The 23,579-nt window shown below is 38.1% G+C and overlaps 1 protein-coding gene across 1 annotated transcript; it reads left to right on the forward strand.

Moving 5' to 3' along the window:
• Positions 1–1,175: 1,175 nt before the first annotated feature.
• On the forward strand, positions 1,176–23,203 carry samhd1 (SAM domain and HD domain 1; the record flags this gene model as incomplete). The annotated part of the gene is made up of 15 exons (XM_036591223.1): positions 1,176–1,284; positions 3,557–3,575; positions 3,740–3,900; positions 4,008–4,123; positions 6,176–6,246; positions 9,381–9,533; positions 11,543–11,643; positions 12,664–12,772; positions 14,403–14,494; positions 15,614–15,729; positions 18,513–18,652; positions 20,154–20,243; positions 20,342–20,446; positions 22,228–22,362; positions 22,439–23,203. Coding segments are annotated over 15 exons (1,664 nt in total), but the record flags the coding sequence as incomplete, so codon positions are not given.
• Between the last annotated feature and the right edge of the window lie 376 nt (positions 23,204–23,579).

The raw sequence follows: 23,579 nt of genomic DNA on the forward strand, positions 1-23,579 counted from the left end.
GCACTATCTACTCAGGGAGGTGCGAGGACATTTTGAAAATGGAATGTTTTTTAGGACGATTCAGACTTTTTGCAGATTGTTCTTGCTAATTAAGTTGCAATCATTTGCAAATCTCAGTCTCCATGATGTCCTCATTAGCATGAAGAAGACTAAAATATTTGCAGATATTCTTACAGAAAAATGCATTTCATAAGTGTGAGTTATATTTGTGTTCAGCTGACAGAATTCATTACAAAACAATACTTCACACACATATGGAAAACAATAAGGACATATTATACATTACGAATAAATTGCAGTTGATGCTGAAATACATTCCAAACACTAACATGTCTTTCAGAATATATTACTATATTAACCAAATATGTTTTAAAATACATTTATTTTAAATGTATGGGGAAACATTACATACATGTTCCATACAAAAATAAATGTATGTAAATGTGTTTTTCTAATACATTTGAAAATATATGAATATAGCCAAAATCCTGTCTTAAGCACTTTACAGTCTGATACCTTTTGAAATTGTATTCCGGTATCTTCATTTTAAATATGATCAAATGAACCTGTAACATGACAAAAGCGAGTGTTGTAGGTATTGATACTCTATAAAAATGCAGTTATGATTTGATATCTTGTTTATTTGAAATACATCGTGTGTGAGTGTCTTACTGCATACGTACATGGTTAATATAAAGTACAATGCAGATCACAGAAGTCAGTACTGTTTAGTTACATCTGTATCTACACACAACTGAACAAATATAATAACAAATACAAAATTATGCATTTTAAAAAATATCTAACAAATATATTTTTTTGGCCATTTTCATACGTTGCAAAAATATGCTTGATAAACATGTTTGTAATATATATTTTTTCCATATGGGTAGGGCTCTCATTTCCATAATCGAGGGTGCTCAATGGAAAAAGGGCAGCATGGCTGTGAAGGACATTGACCTTAATTTACAACATAGCTTGTCTGTTTCAGAGGACACAAACTGTAGCCTAAAATTAGGATGTCTGTGTCAATATGGGGAACTGAATCTCCAGCCTGTGACACAAAACGATGCATGAAAGTAGATCTCCAGAATGAGGGTTGGTAGCTGACTGTATGTGGTATAAATAAGCAGGTGGTCTCTTTACGAGCTCCACAATACTTTACGCTGGCTTAGTAAGTTATAAGCACCCCTCACTTCTTACATTATGTTTGATATCTCTCTCTTTTCCGTGCTCCACAGAGAACTTCACGAATCCTCAGCATCCTCTGGACCAGGGCACAGGGTGAGTATGTCAGAGAAAAAGAATGAGACATTTAATCTATGCATGATGCTCCAGCAGTTATTACAACTCCATTTCCAAAAAAGTTGGGACTCTGTGCAAAATATAAATAAAAACAAAATGCAATGATGTGCAAATCATTTAAACCCTATATTTAATTGAAAATATTACAAAGACAACATATCAAATGTTGAAACTTCATTGTTTTTTGAAAAATACATGCCCATTTTGAATTTGATGCCAACAACACATTCCAAAAAAGTTGGGACAGGGGCAACAAAAGATTGGTAAAATAATGCTAAAAAAACATCTGAAGGTTAATTAGCAACAAGTCAGTAGTTACATGACTTGCATCTCAGAGAGGCTGAGTCAGAAGTAGAGATGAGGAGAGGTTCACCAACAATTCAAGAATAACGTTTCTCAACTTAAACTAGCTAATAACTTTTGCTTTTTATCATCTACAGTACATAATATCATTAAAAGATTCAGAGAATCTGGAGAAATCTCTGTATGTAAGGGACAAGGCCAAAAACCAGTATTTTCTGGCCGTGATCTTTGGGCCCTCGAGTGGCACTGCATTAAAAACGATTCTGTAGTGGAAATCACTGCGTGGGCTCAGAAACACTTCTGAAAACCACCGTCTGTGAAAACAGTTTGTTGCTGCATCCACAAATGCAAGTTAAAACTCTAAAACACAAAGAAGAAAGCATATATAAACAGGAACCAGAAACACCGCCGCCTTCTCTGGGCCTGAGCTCATTTAAAACAGACTGAGGGGAAGTGGAAAAGTGTCCTGTGGTCTGACAAATCAACATTCAGTTCAAAAGCCAGTATTCATGATGGTATAGGGTTGCATTAGTGCGCATGTCATGGGTGATGTGCACATCTGTGAAGGCACCATTTATGCTGAATGATATATACATGTTTTGGCAACATATGCTGCCATCAAGACAACATCTTTTTCAGGGAAGGCCTTGATTATTTCAGTAAGACAATACCAAACCACAAAACAATGCCAAACAGCATGTCTCCATATTAAAAGTGTCCGGGTGCTAAACTGGCCTGCCTGCAGTCCAGATCTGTCACCCATTGATAACATTTGGTGCATTATGAAATGAAAAACATGACAAAGGAGACCCCGAACTGTTAAGCAGCTGAAATCCTATATCAAACAAGAATGGGAAACATTTCACTTTCAGAACTACAACAGTTGGTCTCCTCAGTTCCCAAACGCTTACAGAGTGTTGTTAAAAGAAGAGGTGATGAAACACAGTGGTAAACATGCGTCTGTCCCAACTTTTCTGGAACGTGTTGTTGGCATCAAATTCAAAATGTGCATATATTTTTCAAAAAACAATAAAATTTCCCAGCTTCAGCATTTGATATGTTGTCTTTCTACTATTTCTCTTTAAAAATATGGTTTACATGATTCGCACATCTTTGTATTCTATTTTTATTTACATTCTGCACAGCGTCCCAACTTTTTTGGAAATAGGGTTGTATTATTATTGTAACTTGTAAAGCTCAGTTCATTTATTTTTGAGATGCAGCCTTATAGTCTACGCATTTTTTGGGTTCTTTTATTATTATGAGCCATAATCACATGTTTGCCAGGAGCAATAGGGCTGGGCAGTATGATAATATACATCATTATCGTGATAAATGATGTCACAGTAGAGCACAATATGCTTTTCTGAACACATTGTGTATTTCGTAAGTACTTGTAGACACTGACCAAATGCATATTTTATTATAAGGAGAGCGAGCAAAATTAGTCCTGTTTAACTGGATTTACTGCCACATCTTCAATAAAAATAATTGTATTCATTTGTATTGTTTGATAGTATTTTTTAAGATGTAGCACTACTGGCTCTTTTTTCTGAGATCCAACTGATCAAACATCTGAAAAAATAAATATCATGACGTGCGTATTGTGAAAATTTCTTGATGCATCACAATATTATGTTTTTGCCATATCGCCCACCTGTAATCCTTTTTTTTATGTTTTTAAATTTATTTAATGTGCTCTAAGAAAATGGCTTGTGCCAGTTATCCCTTCTATAAGCACTGTTGAGTGTTTTGGCAGAGTGTTTTCTGAATTACCAATAAATAAATTATTAGCATTTCTTTTCTAATTCTTTCCTTTACATTGTGAGATCAACCAGTTTAAAAACATATTACAAAACGACCAGAAATCAACAGAAACACTTAATGGTTTCTATGGATGACATATTTCAAACATGGTTATAATTTGTACTCTCCCACTCTCCCACAGGCCTCAGGAACCCACAAAGGTGTGCTTCTAAACTTCTCCTCTTTCAGACTGGGATGGAAAGTGAAGGAAATGACAGAGAGAGATCATCCATACTGAATATTAGAGTTTTCCTCAGCTCTTCCTCTTGGGCTTTGGTGTATTGTTCCTCTTTGGAGGTTTATAGCTGTGCTGTCTGCTCCTCAGGTTTTTAATGACCCTATCCATGGCCATATCGAGCTCCATCCTCTGCTGGTTCGTATCATTGACACTCCTCAGTTCCAGAGGCTGCGGCACATCAAGCAGCTCGGAGGAACATACCTGGTGTTTCCTGGAGCTTCGCACAGCCGCTTTGAACACTCAGTAGGGTGAGGACGAGTCGAATGCCTTAAACATTTTTATAGCTTAACTAACCTGATTGTACTCATTTATGGTGCTGCAATGTTGACTGGAGCTTTATGGTTGTGTTTTGCAGGGTTGGGCATTTGGCAGGTCGCCTCGTTCGAGTTTTGAAAGACAGACAGCCTGAACTCGGCATAAACAAACTAGACATCCTGTGTGTTGAGATCGCAGGGCTGTGCCATGATTTAGGTGAGGAATCAACAGGCTCCTTCTCAGAATGTCTCCCCATAAGGACAAAAAAATATTCCAAATGTATTTATCAAATATGTTTTTGCAATGTGTGAAAAAGGCCAACATGTGTACTTGTTAGATACATTTTTAAAATCATTCATTTATATTTTGTGTTTTATTTTTTGATTGTATGTAGTTTAACAAGGGTTACAGATATAACTAAATACACATGAGCTGAATGAACAGCACTAAGTTTGCAATAACCACTGTAAGCATGCAAGCATTTATACCATTATACCATTAGAACAGCGTTTATACAAAATGTATTTCAAATAAACAAGACCTCAAATCATAACTGCATTTTCACAATATCAATACCTACAACACTCGCTTTTGTCATGTTAAAGGCTCATTTGCTAATATTTAAAAAAGAAGATGCTGGAATACAAATTCATTTCAAAAGGTATCAGACAGTAAAGTGTATAAGACAGGATTTTATTTTCATATATTTTCAAATGGATTAGATAAACACATTTACATACATTTATTTTTGTACAGTACATTTCTATGTGTAATATTTAACAACACACTTTTAAATAAATGTATTTCAAAAATATATTTGGTTAATAAGGCAGTATATTCTGAAATACTTTGTAGTGTTTGGAATGTATTTCAGCATGGACTGCAATGTGTTTGAAATGTATTTCAAATATACAAGGAGATTCACTTGAAAGAGGCCCTGAATATTCTGTCGTAACTCCCGTTGGGATGAATCGATTGCATTACACACGATGCTGAAAGTGATCTTCGTTTTGTCCCAGACACATGAAGGGTTACGGGGGTATGCACCCAGAAGTTGCAAATGGAGGTTAAACGTCGTGACGGCTGTCCGGCGCCTACCTCATCGCCCTGATGCGGGGGAATATCAGCTTGGTCGAAGCTCCATATACTGAGGAGCACATTGCATGTTGTTTCATTCAGATTGCTTCATCCTAGTGAGAGTTATTACAGAATATTTGGAATCTCCCTGTATAAAATTACATGTTCATATATTTTTACCCATATGGGTCTGCTCTGCTGCATTTTAAGGTGAGCAGATTGTTTTTATCTGTAAAATAAAAAAACAGGGTGGACAGGTCAGGCTTGTGAGTACACAGAGTGAGGAGACCAAGATGTTGCTGCTAGAGAAGCTGCTGAATAACACTGACGTTGATGTTACTCTGAGCAGCGTGAGAGGGAATAAATTACAATGGTCCCATAAAAGAGGGCCTCAAAAGTGACTATGTCTAGCAGCTCAGGCAGTGATTAGGCAGGGATACGTTTTCCACTAAAGATACAGTGGTTGTATGAGCCCATAATTCATACTCATATTAAATATTCTAGCAGTAAAAAGGTCCTGTGGCTAAACACACCCCTGGGCAGCACCAGTTCTGGACAGACATAGATGCTGTTGTCAGCATATGCCATATGTCATATATGGAGGCTATAAAAGTGACGAAGTTTAAAAAATGATGCTCTATTTGTAGATCATGTTTTCACTGCATTCAAGTAGACTGTCCGCCTGTACAAATCAGAGCCCACTGATCACCTGGTAGTACAATTCAGGTCTAGTAACTCCACTCCTGCTTTAACCCCTGGGTCACCTTGTGTCTTGAAAAGATGTTTGTGGTGATGTTGTGGACTCACTGGACACTTGCGAACTTCTGGTGGAGTTTGACAAAGCAGTGTTCTAAACTAGGTGAGTGAGTGGTAGAAGTGGTCAGTAGATGGCAGCAGCAGCTTCCTCTGCTGGCCAAAAACAAGCACAAAGCGAGATGTCTGCCTGTCTGCTCTGCTGCAGGTCTTTCTTAGGACTTTCTGCTGTATTTTTAATTTACAGTTAAAAACGGAGACATTTCTGGGCACAGCTCCAGCTGGGGACAGACCACCAAAAACATCTGGTCACCCTACTGTATTTTAATCCTAATGTATTATTTGTATTTTGTTAGGATGCATAAGATTTCCAGACTATTATTAATCACACAATCAACTGTCCGCAAAAATAAACTCTGGGCTGTGGAACTTTTGCAGGCCATGGTCCGTTTTCTCATCTGTTTGATGGCATGTTTATCCCTGAAGTCCGACCTGGGATAAAATGGAAGGTGAGAACTGAATCACACAACATAAAGTGGAAAAAGTACTAAAAATCTCTTCTTAAATAAAATGCACATTCACACATTTTTCTGTGTACTGTGGAAGGCACACAGACTATATGCATTTCTCACTTGATGATTTCTCACAGATGATTATATAAGGCTTCTTAGTTTAGAATTCCTGAAAGGCTGTGCAGAGTTTGTTACTGTTGAATTAAATCTATTTTTTGTTTTGGACAAAAAGAGCTTATTTAATAAAGTGCCAAAAACTGATAGATTCCTCAATGAATAATTACATTTTAGTGACAGCTCTACTGTTCATTAGCTCATTAAACATTATAGCTTACATTAACTCTTAAGTGTCAGTCTGTAGGGACCGTAAACATCACATTCACAACTTTTAACCTTTATAAATTCACTGATAATTTTATATACTGCAAAAAATGGTCTATTGGTTATATATCTAATGTTTTGAGATTTTTGTGAGCTTATTATAAGATTATTTAACTTATTTCAAGACATTTTTACTTGTTTTGAGTAATTCTTTAAGTAAAATGATCTCACTATATGAGTGGATAATTTGGCTTGTTTTAAGAAATATGCTTTATCTGTCAGTTTTTACTCAATGAAATTACTTTAAACAAGTAAAGACCACCGAGAAATAAGCAAACAAACACAAAGGCAGTCAGAGAGAGAGAGAAAGAGAGAGAGAGGCTGGGTTTTGTTATTAACTGACAGAACACACTATGGAGTCCACTATTGTCTACGGACGATTAACCTCAGAGAAACAGCCAATCATATCACTTCAGCTCACCATGGAAACGTGTGTCACTTTATCTGTTTCATAGCTGCTGAGAGTGAAATTCAAGAATGCATCCAAACTTGTTGGAGAAACAAACACACAATGCTGGAGTCCAAACTAAATAAAGGATATAAATGCTTTGTGGAAGAATTCTTCTCAGCTGTAAGAGTGTGATAACGTCAGCTAACATCTACAGAGCAGTAAAGTGATAGATAACCAAAAAGCTAGATTAGCCTTGTTAGCTGGAGATGCTGAAACAGTTTATCAAGAAACTAGTTGGCAAAAAATGAATCTCACTGTAGATGTTTTTTTTACAAACATCTACTGGCCCTCAGTCAGCACCTAAACTCCAGTTTTACTGGAGAAAATTACCAGGTGAACTTACAGTTTTCCTCTAAAGAAACAGAGCACTCTCTATTTGAACATTTTAATAGCTTGTGCAGTTAAAACAACACCAAGCTGAAGCTGACTTTTTATTTATATTCCAGTTACATACCAATTATATACCAATTACTTTCTTGTGCACTTTTTAATGTGGAACAGAAAATTTGAATAAGGCAACTTCTCAAATCAAATCTTCAACTCTAATTTTTATATAAGTTATATAGTATTTTGAAAATTCTTATCATGAGTAGTCCCACTAATCTTCATGTATGCCATTATGTCTGTCATGGTTAACAGTGTATCATGGATTTTGTGATTGTAAATTTGTGAGTTCAAACCATGCATTCAACATGGTGGTGGTAGTATGAGGGAAGACTGATTAAGGGAGGCAGGAGAACTCTGAGAACTTGGGCTGGAGTTCTGGGCAGCTTCTGCCTGTAGCTAGAGGGCCAGATCCCCCCTCAAACCTGTAGTAGGATTAAGAAACTGGGAAGAGATGGGGTAGCAGTGGGGATTATGAGCCCTTCGTCATAGGAAAGGAAGGTGATGTGAATTTATAGGGGGTTCATTTGGAAGAAGGGGTTTCAGACATGCCCCCCCTCAAACTTCAGTTATATCATAACTACATTAAAACTCTTAATATACTACCATACGCTACTTACATGCTGTCATTAAATGGTATTAAATGTATTACTGTTACCATTTTCTTTGGTGTTCAATGTTAACATGGCATTCAATTTGCTGAAGAATGCACAAAGCCGTGTTTAGGACTTAAATATTAGGACTCTGGACTTGGCTTGAGACTTGCTGGGACTTGAACTGAGACTAGACTGTCTTGACTCAGGACCTGAGTATCAAGAATTGAGATGTCCTCCTACTATGGTGAGATCCTCACCTAGATTCCCTCTCTATCATCACATCCATCCCGAACTTCTAATATGTCACTGTTACCTGAAATAGTGTGACGGAAACAGAATGTCAAATTCAAACTTCATGCCACAGCTTTTTAAAAAAAAAGCGTCGAGCCACTTTACCTAAAAATATGAACATACATCTAGAAGATGAAGAATATTTCAACATGTAGTTGGTTTCAGCATCGCTCCAAAAGTGTTTTGCTGTATCTCGCAGCAATGCCGCTTGCTCATTTCTGGTACCGCAGTCTGTTTTTGCACATGCGCAGACTGAGAAATCTGAAAGAAATCAGAGTAAGAGTTTACATGCACTGAGAAATCTGATTACTGAGCTAAAATCCAGCTCTCTTTATCAGATTTCTTAATAAGATTTCTAGACCTTACTCCGATCTAAGAAATCGGAGTCTGCTGTTTACATGACCATTTGAATAATCGGATAACTGCAGAAATCCGATTATGACTGGATTACATGAGTGCATGTAAACATGCTCACTACAAACACACTGCCTCATTAAACACACATGACTCAGCGCATCAGCTAATTAGCAAGAATTTCATGAACGGAATTCAGGGTGTTAGTTGACACCAAAATGCGAATCTCTGCAGCAATTTGCCTGGAAGGTCCCCAGTTTGGCATGCCTGTTATAGAAGAAAGGGGACGCAGAGTTGTTAGGTCTGTTACTTTCCTATTAGAAAGTATCTGTGATGACGTAAAAGTTCAGATGACAGACTATGAGTGTATGTAATGCATGACCAGTAAAAGCAACCTTGCGTTTGAGCTGCACCAAGCCTACCGTTTTTTCATTTCACCACATTTACATCAGGTATGCCGCTCATACATCTGGACATAAGACCTCAGAACAGATTATTTGGGGGTCTGGCTCTCTAGCTTAAAGCAGAAATCACCTGTAACTCCAGCCCAAGTTCTCAGAGTTCTCTCCCTTCTACAGTCATACAATCTTCTCATGCTACAACCATGTTGAAGACATGGTCTGATCTTACAAAGGATCTCTTACATCTCTCTTATGTGTGTGCGTTTTCTGCAGCATGAGAATGCCTCAGTGCAGATGTTTGACCACCTGGTGAAGGTGAATAATCTGATGCCTGAGATTGTGAAATATGGCCTTACAACAAATGACCTCACCTTCATCAAAGAGCAAATTGAAGGGCCTCAGGACGACACCGCCTCGGGCAGTAAGGTACTTCTGAGCTGATCTCTTCCAAGTATGGGACATTCCACTAGAGTAACAATATTTGTGTTTTATTGTTACATGTTAATAGGTGTTGCTATGCCAGTTTTTATGGGGGCTCTAGCCCCCCTTAAATGTTATCTAGCCCCCCTTTCCCAAGTAAATGTACATTACTAGTCCAAATCATCCATTGTCCATTCTCATTCACAAAATACTGTAATAGCAGGGTGCAACATAAGTGAGGCGCTGCCTCTGCCATGCTATCAGAGATTGATTAATGTAATGTTCAACCAATCAGATCAGACCTTGTAAGCTGTAAGCCAATCATATCAGACCTGGGGGAGGGTCTTTAGTTTTGCTGTGCAAAGTAATTGGTAGTTTATATCCCTCAGTTCCTCAAGCTGTAGATGGAAATTAAGAGGCAGCAACTCCATCAGATTTCACCAGTTAAAACAAAACAAACAAACAAAAAAATGCATTGATTGATCATTATTTCCTTGATCAAATTAATGTATTACTAAACACAGGAGGAGGAGAGGCTGAAGGAACAGATCTGATAGAGATTAGTGATTATGAATAAAGTGAGGGAGAGTTGTATAAGCTTTGAATTAAAGTTAATGTTATATTTAAACAACTTAACTGAGAAAATATTAGTCACTATGATCATGAAATTGTCACCTAGCTTATTAAACAGGCCTACAAAGCAAAATCACACTCTTTCTGGCAGTTAACTGATCTATAATCTGTGTATTTGAATTATATATTTAGGACTTTGCAGTTTATCTAAAAGAGCGGGATAAAATTTACTTCAGTCCTTTGCTTGATCTGTGTCTGTTGTAAGTGTAGAGTGTTTAAGTCATACTAGCTCTGTCCTTTATACAAACTACAAAAAGCCATTTTGATATTTTTTCTGGCTGTTTCTACTCTAAAAGTTCATGATGAATATTTTGGGGCCATTAAAAAATTCTCTTGGGGGACCACACCCCCAGGCCCCTTAGTACAAGCTTAGCCCCCCCTAGTGATGCCCTTGAACATGTTCATGTACTAAAAATAGAGATGAGAGTGGGCAATTGACTATCATGGTCTTGGTACTTAACTGTCTGTGGTCTGAGGGCATTTTCTCAAATAGTTCATATCTTCTTAAATCCTCCTTTAAAGTCTCTTCATATAACATGATACTCATATGTTTCATATCAAAATGCTCCGTTATCTTCATCACTACTTTCCAAAACCGCTGCAGCAACTTCAGCAGCTATAAACTCTCTGCACGTCATTTCACATGAGTCTCCGATGTGGACAGAATGAAGAATGAAGGGTTTCAAGCGTGATGAGTCAGTCCTTAGTGATGTGTCCATTGGTCAGTTCCACGTGGTGAGAGGCAGATGATTTGTATCTCAGCCCCTCTTCATGGCCTCATAACTCCGGATCTTGTGATAATATGGAATGGAAAGGGCGACTCTACAGATGTTTGAACTGTATAGCTGGATTATTGCAAAGAGAGAGAAACAGATATAGAAACATCGAATTTCATGCACGAGTTTGTGGACCCCAGAGGGGTAACCAAGTAGAACACTACTTGAAATTCACAGATTTATTTTAGTTTGCCTAAGAACTGCCTGTTTTTGAACATGGTGCTACAGTAAAAATAGACCAGCGTTAAACAAAGTGTTTTACAGTTAGCAGACATTAGGAAATACTATCTGGGCTTCAAATAAACATTTCAAATAACCTTTAAAGGTACAGTCCCGTAATTGCACAATTTCACATCCCAGTCTAGTGGCTATTTCACTTTTCATGGTTAACTGATGTGCAGATCAAGCAGCATGTTGTTGAAGATCATCAGTAACTTTGTAAGGCTATTGATGTAGGCTATAATCTTGTTTATAAAGCACAACATACATTTCATTCATGTTTATTTTTAATTTCTGAGTAACTGATTTTTAATTTCAGAGAACCACAAAACTGTTCTAAATGCCATCACTAATTCAAATCTCACAACAGCCTTTCTTTTCCTCCAGTGGCTGTACAAGGGCAGATCGGAGGAGAAGTCTTTTTTGTATCAGATTGTGGCAAATAAAAAAAACGGCATCGACGTGGACAAGTGGGACTATTTTGCAAGGCAAGTTTATCATGCTGTTCAAATGTGCGCATGACGGTTAACAGTCATGCGCAACAGCCATCTGTTTCTCTGCATACGTTACCCTGTTCTTCAATAATCAGGGCCCCCACAGGACCACCACAGAGCAGGTACTATTGGGTAGTTGATCATTCTCAGCACTGCAGTGACACTGACATGGTGGTGGCGTGTTAGTGTGTGTTGCGCTGGTGCGAGTAGATCAGACACAGCAGTGCTGCTAGAGTTTTTAAACACCTCAGTGTCGCTGCTGGACTGGGAACCGAAAACATCCAACCAGCAGCGTCTTGTGGGCAGCGTCCTGTGACCCACTGATGAAGGACTAGAGGATGACCAACACAAACTGTGCAGTAGCAGATGAGCTATTGTCTCTGACTTTACATCTACAAGATGGACCAACAAGGAAGGAGTGTCTAATCCACTCTCACCAGCGCAACACAGTTTGCCAAACTGATTCACCTTGTTGGTCCTTCATAGCTTAGCAAGTGTAACTTTGCCCGGATTCGTCTAAAAAACTTTACAATGTGCTGCAGCATATCTGTAAATCTGAAAACTCACCCAGTTTCCCAAGAGTTTGGTGTAAAGAGTGACTCCTCCTCATTTCTCATACTGAAGACAGAAGAGGAGATGAGGAAGATCTATTAATGTGAGGAGGAGCATATACCAAACTAGAGCAGAGATTTTCCAGAACAATTATTAAACCAGTGAGCAGCCAGCCAAGATATTTCGCACACTGTGCCAGGGGTGTTCTTCTGTAGGGCTCTTTCATAAGGCCTGTCTGAGCTTCCATGTTGATTTGGTGCATTTAGGATAAAGTTAATGCTGTTTTTAGTTTTGTCTGTGATGTCACTGCTTGTCTGTTGAATATGCTGTTTGATTTCCTTAATAATAACTTTAAAAAATATTCTAGATTTTGCAAAAGAATTTCTGATGGAAATGTTAAATGTGAAAATTTTGCTTTGGCTGCTCTGTTCACTTACTGTCTTGCTTTCTCTTGATGAACAGAGACTGCTACCACCTGGGCATGCAGAGTATCTTTGACCACCTCCGGTTCCTTAAGTTTGCCCGAGTGTGTGAGGTGGAAGGGGAGAAGCACATCTGTAGCAGAGAAAAGGTGTGTGCCATGTCCCCTTATTCTAGGAAAATTCCAGAAATTTGTACTAGGAGTAGCAGGGTGTCAGTGTGAATGTATGAGTGGGAAGGGGTTTGGCAGAGGCTGGACAGTTGGGTGACACTTTATTTTGAGTGGTCCTTTTTGATACAAGATTTTCTTCCGACAGCAGGGATATGAGGGTTAGGGTTAGGTGTAGGGTTGAGGTTAAAGTTAGGGTTAGGATTAGGGCCAGGGTTAAGGTTAGGTTTTGGATAGGGTTGGGCAAGGTTAGGTTTTGGGTAAGGTTGGGTAAGCTTAGGTTTTGGTAAGGCTGGGTAAAGTTGGGTAAGGTTATGTTTTAAGTAAGGTTGGGTAAGGTTGGGTTTGGGGTAAGGTTAGGTTTTGGTAAGTCTGGGTAAGGTTGGGTAAGTTTAGATTTGGGTAAAGCTGGGTAAGGTTGGGTAAGGTTAGGTTTTGGGTAAGGTTGGGTAAGGTTAGGTTTTGGGTAAGGTTGGGCTAAGGTTAGGTTTTGGGCAAGGTTGGGTAAGTTTAGATTTGGGTAAGGCTGGGTAAGGTTGGGTAAGGTTAGGTTTTGGGTAAGGTTGGGCTAAGGTTAGGTTTTGGGTAAGGTTGGGTAAGGTTGGGTTTGGGGTAAGGTTGGGTTTTGGTAAGGTTGGGTAAGGTTAGATTTTGGTAAGGTTGGGTAAGGTTAGGTTTTAAGTAAGGTTGGGTAAGGTTGGGTTTGGGGTAAGTTTAGATTTGGGTAAGGCTGGGTAAGGTTAGGTTTTGGTAAGGTTGGGTAAGGTCAGGTTTTGGGTAAGGTTGGGTTAGGTTAGGTGTTTGGTAAGGTTGGGTAAGGTTAGGTTTTGCACTTCAGTGTATTCAGATGCTTCACTACTGCAACATCTCTGATATGTTGTTAATGTGTTACTGATAATCTTTTAAAAGTTTATTAATCATCTACAAAGGACCCCTCCAAATAAAGTGTTACCAACAGTTCTGCAGATTGCTGATAGTAAAACAGCTCTCCCTTAAAGGCAAAGGGTAACAGACAAAAGATACTCGCAATGTGCGTGCGAGGGGGGGGTCGGAGAAAAGTTGGACCGATCCACTGATTACCAAGAGCAAAACAACTCTCCTCTTAAAGTTGCAAACACCTGCCCCACATCGAGGTGGAAGCCAATGATGTGGCAGAAATTTTGGGGTGGCATCTGGGGCGGCCAGTCAGAATTCAGAGAAGACACAGGTCACTCCAGCCACAGCTTTAAAACCATGCATGGTCAGATGACCACACCCAGTTAACCAAACATTTTCAATGTGAGCTGGAAAAATGACTCTCTTACTATTGGCAGAACTGCAGTAGGAAACACTGTGCAAAATCACAGCTGGACCAGGTTAAAAAGACTTCATCCTCAGAAAATTTTACAGCCGTTTTAACACATATGCGGTTACTTATTGATGCTGGAGGACTGTCTTACTGTAAAAGGATAATATAGTTTGCTCTGCAGAATGATTTTACAGAAACAGGGTGACCAGTATGAGTACCAACATTTGAAGTTAGCAAGCAGAATTTTGTAATTTTGTCTTCAAGTTCATTGACTTTTAATGTGTTTTCAATTTTTCAACTGAACATAAATCATGTTTTATACAGGAAGTAGGTAACTTGTACGACATGTTTTACATGCGTTACCGCCTGCATTGCAAGGCCTATCAGCACAAAGTGGGTAACATCATCGAGTTTATGTGAGTACCATCACCTTTCTTTTGTTTTTGGATTTCTCCCTTATGACAACACTGTTGATGAATATGTTTTATCTACGTAAAGATACACAATGGAGTCTCTCAAACAAGTAGTGCTTTTCCACTTAAATCCCAGATTTATCCCGCTCTTATCAGAGCGTCGCCGCTCCCCAGTTTCAGTCTCCATTTGCCAAATGCTTTAGACGAGCACGCTAATGTTATTCCTCCTAATAAAAAGATACACGTTCAGCTCTGTCTCCTCATTATTCACCACCATCACTGTAATATTTCATCATTAACACAAGATGTAAATAAGAGGAGACAATAAGTTTGAGATTTTTAAAATGCAGAGTTAGAAAAGAAAAACATCTCACAAGTGAAAGCAGCGCTTTACAGTATAAATAAATGTAGAAGAAGAAAATAAATCAGTAATTTAATATAAATGACTGAACACTAGTGGAGGAAGATTCTGCTGTTATTGAAACAAGCTGTCTGATGCTGAAACAAGACTAAACTTGTATTTAATTTAAAACTAGTTCTTAATCTCAGAGCAGACATCTTACAACAGGACAGTGATTTTACGATTAAGATCCCAACCAGGACTGAGAGAGAGAGAGAGAGAGAGAGAGAGAGATTGGACCACTGAAGAACAAAAAACTACTATTTAAAAATCAGAAAGAAAATGTTTCTGAATGAGATAAAACTAAATCCGATAACAGAGAATGAAGAACCTCTGGAGAGGAAACTGAAGAAAAAAATTACTGTAAGACGGTGCAAACAGAAAGCTCTTCTAAGTCCAAGCAGTGAATATCAGTGTCATTTCATTCTCTGGTAGGTGAAGTATGTTGGGACATTGAATAAAATGTATTTTGTAAAATATGCCTAGTGAAAGAGAGAATGATACAGATTTTACCATTGAATTACTCAACTTTAAGATTTCCTGACTAATTGAGGCATAAAAGACAAATTCATGATCAGTTTCAGGAAATATGATTTTAATGATAGAAACTAGTAAATAACTTTTAAAACAAGATCATTAACCTTATATTTCCAGATCTTAGATTTTAAATCTTAGCAAGTACGGAACAATTTGCAGTGCACTGCTGTCTGTGTGTGTGGTAGGATAACAGAAGCCTTGGTGAAGGCAGACCCTCACATTGAGATCGAGGGATCTGAAGGAAAGATGTTCAAAATGTCAGAGGCCATAGAGGACATGGAGGCTTACACCAAGCTCACAGGTAACATCTGTTGCATTGCTTTTAACCATTAGCCTAAATTCGACTATGATAAAGTCTGTTGGCACTCTGTTTTTGTACAACAATATATTGGACCTATAAGGTAGCTCATAAGTGGTCAGTGAGTGGGGTTTCTAACAAAATGAAAAGTGAGGGTAAATTTCATACACAGTGCTGCTTGAAAGTTTGTGAACCTTTTTCCATTATGCTAATTGTTATGCTAAACTGTACAACAGTAAGGTGGAGTTACAAGAGCAAGGTTTCTGATAAAATGGACAGAGATTGTATATGTGTTATGTATCCGCACAGGTCAGTAAGTGGCAGTAACACAGTTGCCTGGCAAACAGTCAGAATGCAAAATATACAATATATAAATGATACCAAGTTGTCAGAAGGTGCAGTAATACTTTACTTTTTACTAAACCTGCTACAAAACACTGTCATAAATATGTCATCAAAGGTGTCACATGTTGTCATAAGTTGTCACAACAGATTCAGATTTAGTAATAAAACAGTAATTGCCTTTTTTAATGTCATGCCAGCTTAAGTCACATGCTATTTATGGAGTGTACTCCATTTCTGTTTCTTTAAAACCTATTACATTCATGATATCCAGGATTGTATGTAATGTAATGCATGTCAGAGGAATACATATTCAGAATACAAAAATTCAATATCTGTATTCAGTCCAAGTTACATTTTGTAAATGCTGTATTCAGAATTCAGTTACTTTTACATTTTTAGGAGAATTCTTTTAGAATACCTTCCAACTAAATAAATAGGGAAAGTGGTTAAAAAGGTGAGAACACTGTATGGACAGAGAAACAACTGAAAACACTCTTGGACCACCGAAAACCGAGGAATATGTTTGTGTTGTTTGTCACAAAGCTCAACATAACAGGAGTTAACATTTTCACATTTCTATACCACATCACCTCTGAAAAACTGTGGGCTATACGGTTGGCTAACTAGCTTAAGCTAACTACCTAAATATAAACACGTTTACGTGTGACATGGTCATCTTTTCCAAGTTGTTGTTCATCAAATGTAATAAGCAGCTGTAATTCACTCCCACTTTTTTGTTATTTTCTGACATGAAACCTGAAGAGGAGGGAACACAAGTTTACCTGATTTCTTTTTAGTTCACTCTCATGGTGTTTTTTTCTTTTTCCATGACCAGATGGATCGTTCCACTTCATCCTCTCATCCTTGACACGAGGGCAAAGTGGGGCTTTTGCGTAATTTATAGGGCCCTATGCATTGTACGTAGTGAGAGTAGAGGGCTCACTGGCTTTGACTGTTATATTTAATCATTTTTGTCTGCTAGAGTTAGTAGACTAACCACCGTTGACCTCCTCATCCTTTTCATCTCGTCAGCTTCTTCTTCAGTTGTCTCCTCAGCTTGCGAGAACAAAGAAGTACATATCGAGGCCTTGCCCACCATCGTTCTGCAAAGTCTTGACCTAGTCTAACCTCTGATTGGCTAGTACTCATTGCCCAATATGTAGTTTAAATGTATTCTGAATATGTTACTGAATGCATTTAGGACAGTGTATTCAGTATTTTGCCCAATTCTGATGATATCAAACATTATGACATATTTCCTGGCCAGTAATGGTAACATGACACTGTTATGTTGCTGGACAAAATCTGTGATGGCAGCGCATGACAGCGTGTGGTGTCTGCCATGACATGTTTATGGCATGATTATGTCAAAGTTATTCAGCAGGGTACAAGTAAAGTTTAAGTCAAATATGATCACCCATGTCCCATGTCGCGTCACACTCTGACCTCCTTGCTGGACATAAACAGGTCTCTTTATCTGGATACTACCATAACTAGAAGTTTAGAAGAAGTCTGCTTTGTTTGAACCATCTGAATGGCGAAAGACAAAATTAGCACTACTGTAATACTGTAATTTAGTTTTATGTTTATTTAATGTTAAAGCCATCGTAGGCATTTGATCAGAGTTTCATGCACTGCCAAACATATCTTGTCAAATCAAATGATCTTAAATCTAGTCTAAATATTTCTTATATTTCTCCTTTTGAGATGTTTGCAGGAATAAGATTATTTAACTTAATTCTAGACTTTTAAAATTTGTTTTACATAATTTAATTAAGCAAAATTATCTCACTATAGTGGCAGATAAGTTTACTTATTTTTAGAAATCTGCTTGAAATAAGCATAATTATCTGCCTATACAATGAGATCATTTTGCCTAATTAAATTTAGCTTAAAATGTGAAAAATCTCTGGAAATTAGTTAAATAATCTCAAAATCTTCCTGCAACCATCTCAAAAGAAGAAATAATAGATACTTAGACTAGATTTAAGATAATTTTACTTGGCAAGACATAAAGGTAATAGATTTATTAAAGACTTCCTTAGCTTGTAAGTGGGTCCCTCAGCCTGAAAGTGGCACAACATCCCCATCAGACTTTCATTCCTGGACCAAAAAGCCAGAAAGTAATCTGGATGGATGCTAAAAATGAATTAATCCAAACAGCAACAGTGGACAGAATTTAATCCTCATTACCACAAAGGAGCAGCCAGGATATTTGAAATTGGACCAAATATCCATCACGAGACATTGAACTATAGCATCTAGGTCTAGTTTATTCAAAGAACATGTTAAGTTCACAAAAGTGCAGTATTTGTAAATGTTTTGTGTTCATGGTCAAGTTTTTTAGATAGCTATCTAATCTTAGAAGTCTGATACATGTATGATTACAATAATTTGCCATGCTCTTTGACTCTGACCTGACCTGACTCACCCCTCCAAAGACCACATCTTTGAGCAGATCCTGTACTCCTCCAACCCTAAACTGAGCGAAGCTAAGAACATCCTCCAGAAGATCATCAGCAGACAGCTGTATAAATGTGTGGGACAAATCACACCTGAGACAGTCCTTGAGGCTTCACAGGTAAGAGACAGGATTAATTTATTACATTTAATTTAATTTAAATGTATTTCTTGTATCGATTAAAAGCAATACAAATATTTTTTTTGTACTTTCACTGCATGAAGTATACAGTGCTGTGAAAAAGGTACTGAAGAAAAAATTCTGCTCAGCCCTACCTGGCCCTATGTGAAAAAGTAATTGCCCCTTCAGGTGCAATTTAGATTCAGTTTCACTGCTACACCCAGACATGATCACTGCCAGACCTGCTAAATTTAAACATCACTTAAATTGAACCTGTCTGGCAATGTGAAGCAGACTAGAAGTTCTCAAAAAGCAGCACATGATGCCATTGCTGAGGCTCTGGGACTCCAGCAAACCACAGTGAGAGCTGTTATCCACAAATGGAGAACAGTGAACAATGGTGAACCTTCCCAGGAGTGGCCGGCCTACCAAAATTTCACCAAGAGCGCATCGACGACTCATCCAGGAGGGCACAAAAGAACCTAGACAAACATCTAATGAACTTCAGGCCTCACTTGCCTCAGTTAAGGTCAATGTACACGATCCCACAATAAGAAAGACACTGGGTGAAAATGGCATCCATAGGAGAGCTGCAAGGTGCAAACCACTGCTGACCAACAAAAAACCCACAAAGGTTCATCTCACGTTTGCCAAAAACATCTGGATGACCCCCAAGACTTTTGGGATGATATTCTGTGGACTGATGAGTTAAATGGTGGAACTTAACCATGGTGGAAGACATGGATCCTGTTACATCTGGTATAAAGCTAACACTGCATTCCAGCATAAGAACATCATACCAACAGTGAAACATGGAGGTGGTAGTGTGATGGTCTGGGGCTGCTTTACTTCTGCAGGACCTGGATGACTTTTTGGAATTGATGAAAACATAAATTCTGCTCTCTATCATAAAATCCTGAAGGAGAATGTCGGCCTGTCAGTTTGTAACCTAAAGCTAAAGTGCAGTTGGGTTATGCAGCAAGACAATGATCTGAAGCACACAAGCCAGTCCATATCTGAATGGCTCAAAAAGAACAAAATGAAGGTTTTGGGGTGGCCGAGTCAAAGTCCTGACTTGAATCCCATTGGATTACTGTGGCAAGACCTTAAAAGAGCAGTTCAGGCTTGAAAACCCCCCAGTGTAGAAATTCTGCAAATAAGAGTGGCCCAAAAGTCCTTAACAGTGATGTAAAAGACTCATTCCTTGCAAGTTATTGCAAATGTTTGACTACAGTTGTTACTGCCAAGGGTGGCACAACCAGTTATTAGGCATAAGGGGGCAGTTACTTTTTCACATGGGTGATATAGGTTTTGAATAAATCTTCAATAACCGGAATGATCATTTAAAAGCTGCATTTTGTGTTTACTTGTGTTGTTTTTATCTCATTAAAATTAGTTGGATGATCTGAAACATTTAAATGTGACAAATTAGCAAAAATAGAAGAGAAAAAAAAACTTTTTCACAGCTCTGTAGTTTAGATGCGGTTCCCTTTTTTTGCAGGAAAAGCTGAAAGAATATTCCAGTGAGGTGGCTAAGGCCAAACAAAGCAGCAATGATGTGGATCTAGAGTCTGAAGACTTCATAGTTAGGGTAAGGAAAAGAAGCCTTAGTCCTTTTTCTCAAATTTTCTAAGTTTTATTCTCTCTTTTTTAGATTGGCTAATCTTAAAATCTATATTTATATAACAGGTTGTTGACCTGAACTATGGGCAGAAGGATAAAAATCCCATCGATGAAGTCTATTTCTACTCTAAGGAGGACCCCACCATACCCATCAAGATCGACAAGAATCAGGTAAATTCTCAACCTCTTTTGTTCTTTTTTTTAAACCATTATAAACAATGACGGACATTGGTGTTGATTTCAGATTGTCATTCACTGTATCTTCACCTTTTTTGTCCTTCAGGCTACACAACCAAATTCTAGCAATGAAGCATGATAAAGTCATAAGAGATAACAGTCCTGTAGTTTATCAATCTGCATTTGCCTGGTGTGATGAACAAGTGCAGATTAACGCCAAGTCCAAACTCACAGTGGACGAGTGCGAGCGAATATTAGATTATCTCATCTTGAGTTAGGACATCTTAACCTACTCGACTGAAGTTGACAATCAACTGTCATGCCTGTTATCTAGCGACGGACCATACACACACAACCGAAACGTAAACACGCAATCAAAATAATATTGAAAATGTAAGTAACAGCTGCTGTTACTGATAAAAAAGATGAAAACTAAAGTGTAATGAACTGTAAGTTGTGAATACTGTGAGAGCGCCCCCTGCTGTTTATCAGAGCATCCCCGCTCCCCAGTTTCAGTCTCCATTTCCCAAACGCTTTAGCCGAGCGCACTAATGTTATTCCTCCTAATAAACAGACACACATTCCGCTCTGTCTCTTCATTATTTACCACCGTCACTGTAATATTTTATCATCAACATTAACACACCAAGGTAATAAGTGGGAGTCTGCAGCGTCTGAGATTTTTAAAACGCAGAGTTAGAAAAGAAGAACATCCCACAAGTGAAAGCAACGTTTTACAGTATAAATGTAAAATGTAAATTCAGTCCTTATTAAAGTTGTCAAGATTATTAAACTTAAACGTTTTCAGACTTTAGATGTTTCTGTAATGCGACCCCTGGGCTATAGCCCTGAATATTTTTTAACCAGCTACGAACCTCAAAATATTAACATACCACACCTTTCACCCCAGCTTGTTTGCACAATATTCTCATTGTCCATGTTTTCATTCAAGGGGCACTTCACCCATTCCTCAAGCTCCAGAGCTTTCCCAAATGCAGCTATTGACTGTAATGTTATTAAAAAGACGGAGAGAGAGTGAGTGTGTTTACATGCACTTAATAATCCGATAACTGCAGGAAATCAGATCTTGTCAGTAATCCAATCACTGCGCTTACATGTTCTTGAGTAATCAGATAATGGGGAAACTCCAGGTCTACCTGGCAGTAGTCAGACAGTAATTAGATTTCTGCTTTACAACCAGCCAATAAACTTAATAAAGAAGAAAACGTGACATAAACGTAACCTAAAGCTCAAACTTCATGCTGCAGCTTTTTGTTAAAAAAACATTCAGCACTTTACCTGAAAATATGACCATACCTCATCTAGAAGATGAATATTTTGTTCAGCACGTAGTTGGTTTCAGCATCACTCCAAAAGTGTTTGCTGCTGTCTCACGGCAATGATGCTTGCTTTTTTTTTCCGGTACTGCCTGCTGTTTCACACATGCACAGACTGAAAATTTTACAGGTTCTAAAAAAATCTGAAGGAGTCATAGAGTGAAAGTTTAAAGATAATGAAATTTGATTTATTTTCTGTGAGTGCTGCCACTGTACTACAGCCAATCAAATCATTACAACAGCTCGTTATGACATTGCATGTTTGGAAGTTGGACCAACCCACAAATGTATTTCTGCCTATACCACTGGTGGTACAGCACACAACCAACAAACGCCACAATAAACAAGATCTTATGTCCTGCAGCAAGAAGGTTTGTAAACCAACATAGGAGATGCTGTTAAGCTGTTACTGGCTTTGATGCTCTATCCTTCCTGCAGGTCTCCAAGATGCTGCCGACGAGATTTGCCGAGCAGAAGATCAGAGTTTACTGCAAGAAAACTGTCAAGAAGAGTTTAGAGGCCGCCAAAAAGCACTTTGAGCAGTGGTGCTCGGAAAAGTTCTCCAAACCTCTGGTACCTTTGACCTTCTTTACATAGACTGTGTGTCTGTCTGTGTCTGTTTATGTGTTAATCTTCTTGTTGTTTCCAGGATGGTGATGTCATGGCAGCAGAACTCACTGACCAGGACTGCCACATTGCTGACGACAGTGAAAGTGGAAGCCAAGTGCCACGCGGTTATAGAAGAATGACAGATATTTACAAGGCGATAAAGAAACACACAAATACATCAAAGTAACTGTGTGAATAAATGTACTTGCATTTGTTCTATTTTTCTTTCTTGGCTCCTTCTAATCAGATTGTGTTTTTGGGTACAGAATGGAAAGAATATAGTCAAGTCCTTAAGAATTTGGACAGTGACACAATTTTTGTAATTCTGCCTCTGTACACCACCACAATGAGTTTGAAATGAAACAGCCAAGATGTGACTGAAGTATAGACTTTCAGCTCTAATTCGAGGGGTTTAACAAAAATATTGCTTCAATGGTTTAGGAATTACACCCATTTTTTACATAGTCCCTCCAATGTGTCACTGTGCAAATACTTATGGACATGACTGTATTGCATTTTATTGTGTCTTTCCATAGTTTTTTTGCATTTAAATCCTTACATACCATTTCTTTTTATTCAAATTATTAATCGGTACGTTTGGTCTTTGTCTGCTGCCAATATGTTTTCTTTCCACCTCCTATAGAATGCTTATAGTTGAACCAGTGTGTTTAAGAGATCAGTACATAAAATTGTGTAGCTTTTTTTTTGAATGAGAAAAGAGTCAGATTCTTCAAATGGAAATTTCAAGTAATATCTGTACCATTTCAAACGTGCAAAAATTATGTTTCCACAGTAAAGTAGCATATGGCAACTCGAGTGTGGTTATTTGACTGCAGTTATAACATTACATAACATCAGGTATTAGCATATATCAGCATATATTATATATATCAAGGTGCAAATAAAGAGGTATACATGTGCAACTTAATGATCTGGTCACTTCATTTGACTAGTATCTGAATTGTATCCTGATAAGATTTTAGCCACATGCATTTACACTTAGTAGTCAAATATGGCTCTGGTTAGTCGGAACTGAAATCCGATTGCTGTGTGGGACAGAATATGTAAATCCATTTGTTTTGCGCCAATTGATTACCAATTTCTTTTGTGTTCGGTCTCTTCTTGGTTGCTATGTTTATCCATATAGCTCTCAAGCATTTTGTTTCATGTGGTGCCCAACC

The sequence above is a fragment of the Colossoma macropomum genome, unplaced genomic scaffold, assembly GCF_904425465.1.
Source record: "Colossoma macropomum unplaced genomic scaffold, Colossoma_macropomum, whole genome shotgun sequence".
Lineage (NCBI taxonomy): Eukaryota > Metazoa > Chordata > Actinopteri > Characiformes > Serrasalmidae > Colossoma > Colossoma macropomum.